We start from the raw sequence: 12,664 nt of genomic DNA on the forward strand, positions 1-12,664 counted from the left end.
TAAGCAATGTGCTCTAACAACTTCAAATATACACAATCAAATTATTAAACGTAAATAACATGTAGTCCTATGCTGGGAAAAAGCATGAGTGTCTGAGGCTGCAACTTCTCTTATGAAATCATTTTGATAAATTATGAAAAAATACAGACGTTTGTATGGAAAGAGCAAGCGCACTAATTCCATCATATGCAGTGAGCACCGAACACAGTATTTTATGATGGATATGAGGAGGACCAAAGCCTACCTGGGAATCTGCTCGAGCATTATTGTCCGCATAGCCTATAACATGTGCAGAATATAAACAAGGCATATTCGAATCATGACTGGTAAATTGTTTTAGCTGTAAGAAACCCGATCAAATAAATATGGTGATTGATTGCAATGGGTTTCGATCACATACAGTACGCGAGTTCGCTGCGCTCTCTCTCCTAATACATTATGAGAAGAGTAACATTATGTTTGAGAAGATGATCAAATATGATCATTACCAGACTTACGTTGTTCCGCAAATCTTGCAGAGCTACGCTCATCGTGCAACAGACAGCAACATCGACGGCGGGGCGAGCGCGCAGACTCTCTACCACTGCTGTTGACGATTCCAGTGGCTGGATCGCGAAGCCATCTCTCTCCCGCTCTCTCAAATCCTGCGGAACAACAAAAGGACATATACTAAACCTTTCTCACACATATCTATCCGTGTTGCTCTAGGATCGCAATGGACTGTGCCCGCCAGAGCATAACATTACCTAATGCCAAAGCGAGTGCCTCTCGAAAGCAAGCAGAATAGGCCTACAGCAAAATGTGCCATCGTTGGGAGAAAAAGCCCTTTCACGCGTGCAGTCGGCTAACCCGGGGATGAACGAGAAGGAAGATCGCAATCACCCTGCAGACTACACCCCGCCCTCCTTCTACCCCTTCCTCTCTCTCAATTAAATTTAAATTTAAGAGCTTAACTGACATGGGAAACATATGTTTACATTGTCAAAGCAAGTGAAATAGATAATAAACAAAAGTGAAAACCAATAAATCGCTTTCTCTCACACACACACACATGCCTTCCGTTGCCAAGACAAAAACATTTATTGTAGGCTAGGCATCGGGTTGGGGTGCTGAAGGATAATTCTAGGAAAGAGAACTGTGGTGAGATGGCTACACAGGGAAGGGCAACAGATGTGTGCCAAGATAAGAAATACTGACTTCACCCGAATATTTTTAAAACTTACAGAAATGCACCTGATTACACATCCTGTAGAAAAAGTTCGATTTTACTGGGGCTGAAGTAGGCCTACTTGCACATCTCCAATTAGTGTAGGCTACAAAATATCAGAGGTGTGTGTGTGTATGTTCGATTGTTAACTTGCTTGTGTGTCTGTCTGTCTCACATTTTAGCATTTATACACTGCATCAGTCAAATATTGTAAGTGGCTGGCCAGTAATTGAAGAGTGCTGCAATGGCTACAAACCAAAACAAAGATGCATTGTCTGGCTTCAGACCAGCGCACAGGTGTAGTGAATTGAAGAACCTCTGAAATTGCTGCAGTTTTGTAGTCCAGAAATAATGCATTGGGTGACAAGTCACAGATTATCAACATTAGGAGGTCATTACATATATATAAGGGTGTACTGCATTAATTAAAAACCATCTGTGTCCCAAATCGCACCCTTTCTCCTATAGTTGTTACACCCTAATCTGTTTCACCTGCCGTTGTGCTTGTCTCCACCCCCTCCAGGTGTCGCCCATCTTCCCCATTGTACCTATGTTATCTGTTTGTCTGTTGCCAGTTTGTTTTGTTTCGTTAAGCTTACCAGTGGTTTTTCCTGAGCACCTGTCTGTCGCTAGTTCCTGTTTTCTAGCTTCCAGTTTTTGACCGTTCTGCCTGCCTTGAACCTGCCTGTCATTCTGTACCTTGTTAAACAACCCTTGTTTACTGACCTCCGCCTGCCTGCCGTTCTGTACCTTTCGGACTCTGTTCTGGACTACTGACCGCTGCCTGCCTTTGACCTGTTGTTTGCCTGCCCCCCCCCCCCCGTGTTTTTAATACACTTTTGTGAATTAGAAACTGTCTGGGTCTTCTGAGCCTTGACAGTACGAACTGGCCATGACGGACCCATCAAACTCGGACCAGCTCCGCAATGCCGTCTCCTTCCAAGGAGCCACCATTGGAAGGCATTGAGTTGCTTCGTGGTCTTAAGGAAGGGTTCCAGACCTTGGCCGAACACCATGACCACGCGTTGAACACTTTACCGGAGCAATTCCGTGGGTTGTCTGTCAGACAGCCTACCATGACAGTAACCTCCCAGCCTCTCAGTAACCCTGCTGTTAGCAGCGCGGCCTCCTTGATTTTTCAAGAGCCCCGCTTACCTCCCCCGGAACACTTCGCTGGAGAGTCAGGAACATGTCGGGCGATTCTCATGTAGTGTTCTCTCATCGAGCTGCAGCCCTGCTCCTTCCCCTCGGACAGGTCGACGATAGCGTACCTCATCACGCTGATGTCCAGGAGGGCTCTCACCTGGGCTATGTCTGTGTGGGAACAACAGTCGGTCGTGTGCTTCAGTCTGGAGGAGTTTGTGGCAGAGGTGAATGTTTTTGATTCTCCATTGTTTGGGAGAGAGGCTGCCCGGAAGTTATTCCAGCTTCGGGAAGCCTCCCACCATGCAGTGGATTTCCGCATGTTGGCAGGTAAGTGCCTGGAACCCGAAATCGCTGTTCGACACGGCGTATCGGAGGAGGTTAAGGGCGAACTAGCAGCCCGGAACTTACTGACGGATCTCGACTCGCTCATTGCCTTAACCCCGGGGAAGACTGTACTCTCTGTCAGGTCCGGAGACCAAGGCTATGGAGACCGACATCGACGACACCCTAGCTACAGGGTGTATCCATCCTTCCGCCTCCCCTGCCGTTGCAGTGTTCTTTTGTGGAGGACAAAACCTTTTCCACAGCTTGGGGTTGGGTCCTGGTGGAGGCACGAAGAAGAGCAGCCCGGGCCCTCCTCGAGGTTCAATGAAAACGGCGCATGTGGTCCTGGACCGAGGGCACTGCTACCTCGGTCATGAGGTAGTGGTGACTGACTGAACGGAGATTACGATCTGACCGAGTGGAAGTGGCAAGACTGAGTATTTGTAGAGGTCTTGATTATGGAACGGGTTGCAGTTGGTGGGGATCTGCTCTGACTCCAGCACACCTGTCTCCAATCACATGCACAGAGGGAGAGAGAGAGAGAGAGAGAGAGAGCGTGTACTGGGGGAATGGTTGCAGGTCAAGGATACACCAGATGTCCACTAGGGGGTGAGGCAGGAGCAGATTTGACATAATGACAGTGTTATGACAAATTATGCCAGCTGTTATGACATATTATGACCGTGTCATAATGTGTTATGACACTGGGGGTCAAGTAAAGTGTTACCAGTGATGGTAAGGTTACTGGCTGATAAGACAATTATAAATGACAGTATAAAGAATCAATGAGTAAAATATATCATCAAACGAAACAACTATTGAGCAGCTGTAAATCGTACATACTGTGCCTACAATATATCACTGAACTATGTCCTGTAAGGGACCCCTGCCCTCAACTTCCGGATTTGTCTCCATGCTGTTGTGATATTTGTTGCTACTTGGCTAACTTTTTAGTTTTTACTTTTAATACATTTACCAACGTCTTCGTTTTTTCCTCGCTCAACTTTTTCAACCCGGACGCTTTATCTGGACATGGTTCCACAGGACCTCCACCAGCCAAAAAAGCTAAGCAGTAACATTAACATTATGCCATCTAATTACAGTCGCTGTACTCATAATTTACAGGAGAACTATTGCCTAATGGTGAGGATAGTCGTGTTGCAAGCACAGCTTCAGATGCAATTTTTAGGCAAGGGCAATTTTAAGTGTAGGAAAGGATGAAGGAGCGTCTGTGCCACCAGTTAGTACAGATAGTAGTATGAATTCCCCCTGCACAGTCCCCACAGACAATTTTTCTCAAGGCTTCTGGAAAGAAATGCTGTCAGCATGCTCAACTCGTTCAGCCTACAGACACTTTCAACCAGTTCTCCCCATTAAGCAACGAGTCGGAGTCAGAGGCCGAGCCTTCTCAGGTCTCTCCTCTGCCCGTTACAGGGTATGAGCCGCCGAAGCCTCACAATATTAGCTCTGACAAATTGAATACCCTAGTCATTGGCGACTCCATTGCTCACAATATTCTTAAAAAGAATCATCCAGCAATCATACACAGTTTACCTGGGGGCAGGGCTACGTAAAGGCTGATCTGAAGATGGTGCTGGTTAAGGCTAAAACTGGCAAGTGTAGAGAGTATAGGGATGTTGTTATCCACGTCAGCACCAATGATGTTAGGATGAAACAGTCAGATGTCACCAAGTGCAACATAGCTTCAGCGTAAATCAGCTACAAAGATGTGTCAGCATCGAGTAATTGTCTCTGGCCCCCTCCCAGTTAGGGGGAGTGATGAGCTCTACAGCAGTCTCACAACTCAATCGCTGGTTGAAAACTGTTTTCTGCCCCTCCCAAAATAATTTGTAGATAATTTACCCTCTTTCTGGGACTCACCCACAAACAGGACCAAGCCTGGCCTGCTGAGGAGTGACGGACTCCATCCTAGCTGGAGGGGTGCTCTCATCTTATCTATGAACATAGACAGGGCTCTAACTCCTCTAGCTCCACAATGAGATGGGGCGCAGGCCAGGCTGAAGGCTGTTAGCCAGCCTGACAGCTCGGTGGAGTGTGCCACTAGTACAGTCAATGTAGTCAGCTCAGGTATCCCCATTGAGTCCGTGTCTGTACCTCGATCTAGGTTGAGCAAAACAAATCATGGTGGTGTTCACTTTAGCAATCTCACTGGAATAAAGACATCCTCCATTCCTGTCATTATTGAAAAAGATTGTGATATCTCACATCTCAAAATAGGGTGAGTTGACGTTAGATCCCTCACTTCCAAGGCAGTCATTGTCAATGAACTAATCACTGATCATAATCTTGACGTGATTGACCTGACTGAAAATGGCTCAAGCCTGATACATTTATTGTGTTAATTCTTAGGGATAGGGGGCAGTATTTTCACCCCCGGATGAAAAGCGTGTCCAAAGTAAACTGCCCAGAAGCTAGGATATGCATATTATTAGTAGATCTGGATAGAAAACACTCTGAAGTTTCTAAAACCGTTTGAATAATGTCTGTGAGTATAACAGAACTGATTTGGCAGGCGAAACCCAGAGCACAATCCATCCAGGAAAAACATTTGAGGTCAATCTGTTTTCTATGGTAATCCCTTTTTAATAGGAATCTGGTTACAGTTCCTATGGCTACCACTAGATGTCAACAGTCTTAGAAATTGGTTGATGTTTTTCTTTTGAGAAATGAAGAAGTAGCCCTGTTCTTTCCATGTGTCACTGCAGGTGGACCTCGCTTCACTTTGTTTCCGTCCGGTATTGAACACAGTTTATCCCGTCTTAAATTGTGTCGATTATTTATGTTTTACAATACTTACGTTTGGATTAGGAACGCTGTTTGAAATGTTTGGACCAAGTTTACAGGAAATGTATTAGATACTTTGTAGTCATGTTGGGTGATTTGGAACCGGTGTATTTTCTGAATCAAATGCACAAAATAAATTGACATTTTGGGGATATAAAGAAGAAATTTATCGAACACAAGGACCATTTGTGATGTTTCTGGGACATTTTTGGAGTGCCAACAGAAGGAGATCTTCAAAGATAAGGCATGAATTATATAGTTACTTCTGAGTTCTGTGTCGCACCTGGCTGGTTGAAATCTAATTTTCATGTGTTTGTATGCGGGGTGCTGTCCTCAGATAATCGCATGGTCTGCTTTTGCCGTAAAGCCTTTTTGAAATCTGACACTGCAGCTTGGTTAAGAAGAAGTTAAGCTTTATTTGATGTATTATACATGTATGTTTTGTGAATTTTTTTATGAGTATTTTTGTTTTTGAATTTGGCACGCTGCAATTTCACTGGATGTTGTCAAATCAATTACCGGGGTCTGAGCGGGAAGGGATCACTGAGAAGTTAAATGAGGCATCTCCTCCAGGTTACAGTAGTGGCCATATTGCCTGCACATTCCGCAAATGCGGAGGTGTTGCTTACATTTATGACAGCAAATTTCAATTTATAATATAGTGAATCTCCCATTCCTCATTTTAGAAAAAGCTGTTGCTCAGCAACTCACTGCCTTCCTGAAGACAAATGATGCATATGAAATGATTCAGTCTGGTTTTAGACCCCATCATACCACAGACTGCACTCATGAAGGTGGTAAATTACCTTTTAATGGTGTCAGACCAAGGCTGCATCTGCCCTCGTGCTCCTTGACCTTAGTTCTGCGTTTGACACCATCGATTACCACATTCTTTTGGAATGATTAGAAACCCTAATTGGTCTTATCTGTGGGAAAGATATCAATTCGTCTCTGTGGATGGTTTGTCCTCTGACAAATCAATTGTAAGTTTCGGCATTCCTCAAGTTTCCGTGTTAGGACCACTATATTGTTTTCACTATATATTCTACCTCTTGGGGATGTCATTCAGAAACACAACGTCAACTTTCACTGCTATGCGAATGACACACAGCTGTACATTTCGATGAAACATGGTGAAGCCCCCAAATTGCCTACCCTGGACAAAACAGAGATGCTAGTTCTTGGTCCCAAGAAACAAAGAGATCTGCTGTTAGATCTGCCAATGAATCCTGATGGTTGTACAGTCGTCTCCAATAAAACTGTGATGAACCTACTGCGTTACTCTGGAGCCTGACCTCTCTTTTGACGAGGACAGCTTTTTTTCCATCTTCGTAACATTGCAAAAATGTGAAACGTTTTGCCCAAAAATGACGCAGAAAAGTTAATCCATGCTTTTGTCACTTCTAGATTAGACTACTGCAATGCTCTACTCTCCGGCTACCTGGATAAAGTGTTAATTAAATGTTACGTTTCTGCATTGTTTTGGGGTTGTATGTGTGTATTTCAGGAAATGGCTTCCTGGATTCTAAGCAGCTGATTGGTCGGCCCCATCAACGATTGGAGCTCTGAACCCTCCCTCTCGTCAGGGGAAACAGCTGTTTTCAATTACAAACTCCTTCTACAGCTTGACAAGCCAGTGTTTCTTTGATATCCTGTGTTGGTTGTTGCGTAGAGCTCGTTTTTGTAAAGTATTTTGTAGCTGGTCCTGCTGAGGTATGTGTATGCTAAAATGACTGTGTTTGGGGTTATTGACATTGTTCACTTGAAGTTAGTAATTAGTCTGTTTTTGTTCCCAGGGGAGAAGGGGAAGGCACCTTGGGAGTGTTTAGGCAAGAGGCCTGCAGGCATACATATACCCGTAGTATGTACTCTGTCTATGCACACTAGGTAAGACCTGGGCGGATCACCCCCTGCATTTGTTTAGCGCCAGGTGGCGTTACAAATAAGTAAGCATTGGGTAGGTAAGGTAGGAGAGGGGGCTCTTCAACATTTACGTTCTTTGCTTTGGTTCTGTCCAGACCCTTTTCCCCAAATTACCATGTGAAGGAAAAATACATTTCCTGTTAAAGGTAATATTCTCTGCAACTGTCATCCTTACCCACACCTACAGTCACATACCCTTTTCACTCCACGGGGAGTTGAGTGTAGCAGGGTGTTGCGTTCCCTCCAAGAGGCGTGAGTAACAAACTTCAGTTAGTGCTAAACACTGCTGCTAGAATCCTGACTAGAACCCAAAAATGTGTCTTCCTGTTAAGGCAAGGGCTGATTTCAAAGTTTTACTGCTAACCTACAAAACATTACATGAGCTTGCTCCTACCTATCTCTCCGAATTAGTCCTACCATATATATATATACATACATACACGTATGCTACGGTCACGACGCAGGCCTCCTTATTGACCCTAGAATTTCTAAGCAAACAATTGGAGGCAGGGCTTTCTCCTCTAGAGATCCATTTTTATGGAATGATCTGTATATCCATGTGAGAGACGCAGACTCAGTCTTGACCTTTAAGTCCATGCTGAAGACTCAAGTGAATGGTAAGGCACTGGAGTGAGGAACTGTCCTTGCTGTTTCTGCCTGGCCGGCTCCCCTCTCTCCACTGACATGCTCTGCGTCTGACCCTATTTAGGGGGCTGAGTTACTGGCTTCCTGGTGCTCTTCCATGCCGTCCCTAGTTTTACGCCCCCTCGGGCTCGTGAGGTGGAGGAGATCTTTGTGGGCTATACTCAGCCTTGTCTCAGGGTAGTAATTTGGTGGTCTGTTGATATCCCTCTAGTTGTGTGGGGGCTGTGCTTTGACAAAGTGGGTGGGGTGATATCCTAAATGGCTGGCCCTGTCCAGGGGTATCGTCTGACAGGGCCAGAGTGTCCCCTGACCCACCCCTGTCTCAGTCTCCAGTATCTATACTGCAATGGTCTATGTGCTGGGGGTCTAGGGTCAGTCTTATATCTGGAGTAATTCTTCTGTCTTATCTGGTGTCCTGTGTGAATCTAAGTACGCTCCCTCTAATTCTCTTTCCCTCTCTCCCTCCCCTCCCGGAGGACCTGAGCCCTAGGATCATGCCTCAGGACTACCTGGCCTGATGACTCCTGGCTGTCCCCAGTCCACCTGTTCGTGCTGCTGCTCCAGTTTCAACTGTTCTGCTTGTGGCTAGGGAACCATGACCTGTTCACCAGATGTGCTACCTTGTCTCAGACCTGCTGTTTTCAACTCTCTCCCTACCGCACCTGCTGTCTCGACCTCTGAATGCTCGGCTATAAGAAGCCAACTGACATTTACTCCTGAGTTACTGACCCGTTGCAGCCTCTACAACCACTGTGATTATTATTTGACCCTGCTGGCCATGTACTCTTATAATCTCCACCCAGCATAGCCAGAAGAGTGGCCAACCCTCCGAGCCTGTTTCTTTCTAGATCCTGCCTTTCTAGGGAGTTTTTCCTAGCCACCGTGTTTCTACATCTGCATTTTATGTGGTTTGGGGTTTTAGACTGGGTTTCTGTATAGCACTGTGTGACATCTGCTGATGTGAAAAGGGCTTTAAAAATACATTTGATTGACTACTTGAAGGCAATTCAATATAATGTGGTGAGCCTACATTCAATGTTTTTAAAACACATAATTTTTTGTTTTTTATTTATTCATATAAAGGCTCTCTCCTGTAAGGCTACTGCTCTCTGTAATTTCTTGGGGTTTACAGTAAAGTATTGAAGCCAACCTTTGCCAGCAGCCAAACCCAAATGTCACAAATTGCAGTCCTGTCAATCATTCAGCCTCCATGGCTTTGCATGTTCTATTATTAAAAACACAGACAAGCCTTAAGTGCCATAAACTGCTGCGGGAAACAAAATAATGGTTTCACCTCTGATATATAATTGACCTACCTATACCATGACCTATATTTGAGTGTGGTTGGTGGCAAAGTTTAACATTATTGCATGTATGTTTTAAGGTACTGTACAATCTATAGTGAGAAAAACAAAACATTTTTATAGGTCTATGTATAAAACAACCTTATCTCGAGGGTATATACATTTCTGTTGTAAAACATTCATGGCTAAACTAGTACATCAATTTATTATACAATTTTATACTACATGCAACTTCCTCAACAGTCTGCAGTATGATACAGCCATTTATATTCCATTCACACTTGTTCAAGTTGATGATCAATTTGCTTATCAGTGGTAAAAATAATAAAAATCCAATTTCATTTGGTCATATACACATGGTTAGCAGGTGTTATTGGGAGTGTAGTGAAATGCTTGTAGTTCTGAAATTATGCAATTTGTAACAATTCCGCAACAAATACCTACTACACACATGTAAAGGAATGGAATAAGAATATATAAATACATGGAAGAGCAATATCAGGGTGCATAGGCTAAGATGCAAAATATAGGATAGAATACAGTATATACATATGAAATGAGTAATGCAAGATATGCAAACATTAAGGTGACTAATGTTGCATTTATGTACGCAGCAGTATCTCTGAGCTAGTGATGGCTGTTTAAGTTTAAGTTAGATGCCCTCAATCTACCAGGTACAACCCTAAATCCGTAACCATGGGCATCCTCTTAGATATCATCCTGACCAACTTGCCCTCTAAATACACCTCTGATGTCTTCAACCAGGATCTCAGCGATCACGGACTCATTGCCTGCGTGCGTAATGAGTCCGTGGTCAAACGACCACCCCTCATCACTGTCAAACGCTCCTTAAAACAATTCAGATAGCAGGCCTTTCTAATCGACCTGGAACATGTATCCTGGAAGAATATTGACATCATCCCGTCAGTAGAAGATGACTGTTTGCTCTTCAAAGTGCTTTCCTCTCCATCTTAAATAAGCATGCCCCATTCAAAAAATGTTCAACTAAGAACAGATTTAGCCCTTGGTTCACCCCAGACTTGACTGGCCTTGACCAGCACAAAAACATCATGTGGCGTTCTGCATTAGCATCGAATAGCCCACGCGATATGCAACTTTTCAGGGAAGTCAGAAACCACTATACTCCGTCAGTTAGGAAAGCTAGCTTTTTTGAACAGAAATGTGCTTCCTGTAGCACTAATCCCCCCCCCCCCTCCCAACCAATTCTCCTTCTCCCAAATCCTGACAGCTGATGTTCTGAAAGAGGTGCAAAATCTGGATCCCTACAAATCAGCTGGGCTAGACAATCTGGACCATCTCTTTCTAAAAGTATCCGTTGAAATTGTTGTAACCCCTATTACTAGCCTATTCAACCTCTCTTTCGTATAGTCTGAGATACCCAAAGAATGGAAAGCTGCCGCGGTCATTCCCCTGTACAAAGGGGGAGACACTCCAGACCCAAACTGTTATAGACCTACATCCATTCTGCCCTGCCTTTCTAAAATCTTCAAAAGCCAAGTTAATAAACAGATCACCGACCATTTCGAATCCCACTGTACCTTCTCCACTATGCAATCTGGTTTCCGAGCTGGTCATGGATACACCTCAGCCACGCTCAAGGTCCTAAACGATGTCAAAACAGCCATCGATAAAAGACAGTACTGTGCAGCCGTCTTCATCAACCTGGCCAAGGCTTTCAACTCTATCAATCACCGCATTCTTATTGGTAGACTCAATAGCCTACGCTTCTCCATTGATTGCCTCGCCTGGTTCACCAACTACTTCTCAGATAGAGTTCAGTGTGTCAAATCGGAGGGCCTGTTGTCCGGACCTCTGGCAGTCTCTATGGGAGTGCCACAGTGTTTAATTTTCGGGCCGACTCTTTTCTCTGTATATATCAATGATGTCACTCTTGCAGCAGCAAGGCTCTGGTGATTCTCTGATCCGACGACACCATTCTGTATACATCTGGCCCTAATTTGGACATTGTGCTAACAAACCTCCAATCGAGCTTCAACGCAATACAACACTTTTTCTGTGGACTCCAACTGCTTTTAAATGCTAGTAAAACTAAGTGCATGCTCTTCAACCGATTGCTACCCGCACCCACCCTAGACTGTAACCACACCTTCAAAACTCACATTAAGCATCTCCAATCCAAAATTAAATGTAGAATTGGCTTCCTATTTCGCAACAAAGACTCCTGCACTCATGCCACCAAACATATCCTCGTAAAGCTGACAATCCTATTGATCCTTGACTTTGGCGATGTCATTTACCAAATAGCCCCCAACACTCTCCTCAGCAAACTGGATGTAGTCTATAACAGTGTCATCCGTTTTATCACCAAAGCCCCGTATACTACCCACCACTGCGACCTGTATGCTCTCGTTGGATGGCCCTCACTACATATCCATCGCCAAACCCACTGGCTCCAGGTCACCTATAAGTCTTTGCTAGGTAAAGCCTTATCTAGGCTCACTGGTCACCATAGCAACACCCACCCATAGCATGCGCTCCAGCAGGTATATTGCACTGGTCATCCCCAAAGCCAACACTTGCTTTGGCCGCCTTTCCTTCCAGCTCTCTGCTGCCAATGACTGGAACGAATTACAAAAATCTCTGAAGCTGGAGTCTTATATCTCCCTCTCTAACTTTAAGCATCAGCTGTCAGAGCAGCTTACCGATCACTGTACCTGTACACAGCCAATCTGTAAATAGCACACCCGACTACCTCATCCTCATATTATTACTTACCTTCTTGCTCTTTTGCTCCCCAGTATCTCTACTTGCACATCATCATCTGCACATCTATCAATCTATGGCCTATCTATTGCCTACTCCCCTACTCTTCTACATTTGCACACACTGTACATATATTTTTATTTTGTGTTATTGACTGTACGTTTGTTTTTGTGTAACTCTGTGTTGTTGTTTTTGTCACACTGCTTTGATCTTGGCCAGGTCTCAGTTGGAAATGAGAACTTGTTCTCAACTGGCCTACCTGGTTAAGTAAAGGTGAAATAAAAATAAATAAATTGAATATGTCCGTAAATACACCCGCCAGCTGGTCTGCGAATGCTCTGAGGATGCGGCTAGGAATATTGTCTGGGCCGGCAGCCTTACGAGGGTTAACACGTTTAAATGTCTTACTCACTTTGGCCACGGAGAAGGAGAGCCCACAGTCCTTGGGCACTGTGGGCACTGTGTTATCCTCGAAGTGGGAAGAGAACGTGTTTAGCTTGTTTGGCAGCAAGACACAGGTGTCCACGACATGGCTGGTTTTCCTTTTGTAGTCCATGATTGTCTG

General features: G+C 44.5%; 1 protein-coding gene and 1 long non-coding RNA gene across 3 annotated transcripts in view; one reads left to right on the forward strand and one right to left on the reverse strand.

Moving 5' to 3' along the window:
- LOC115106780 (endothelin-converting enzyme 2-like) overlaps positions 1 to 863 on the reverse strand; it is a 79,632-nt gene extending 78,769 nt beyond the window's left edge. Inside the window, exons 1-2 of one of the 2 annotated variants that reach the window (XM_029629851.2) lie at positions 747 to 863; positions 498 to 644 (exon numbers count right to left, since the gene is read on the reverse strand). In XM_029629851.2, the coding sequence (XP_029485711.1) occupies positions 498 to 530 (33 nt within the window). In that variant the 5' untranslated portion in view covers positions 531 to 644; positions 747 to 863. Of the gene's footprint in view, positions 1 to 488; positions 645 to 746 lie in introns of both variants that reach the window. The other variant, XM_029629849.2, reaches the window with a different exon arrangement.
- A 6,249-nt stretch (positions 864 to 7,112) lies between these two features.
- LOC135564022 (uncharacterized) lies at positions 7,113 to 9,147 on the forward strand. The gene is made up of 3 exons (XR_010460766.1): positions 7,113 to 7,195; positions 7,279 to 7,369; positions 8,527 to 9,147. It is a non-coding gene; the product is annotated as an uncharacterized LOC135564022 (long non-coding RNA).
- Positions 9,148 to 12,664: the final 3,517 nt, after the last annotated feature.

The sequence above is a fragment of the Oncorhynchus nerka genome, linkage group LG23 (assembly GCF_034236695.1).
Source record: "Oncorhynchus nerka isolate Pitt River linkage group LG23, Oner_Uvic_2.0, whole genome shotgun sequence".
NCBI lineage: Eukaryota > Metazoa > Chordata > Actinopteri > Salmoniformes > Salmonidae > Oncorhynchus > Oncorhynchus nerka.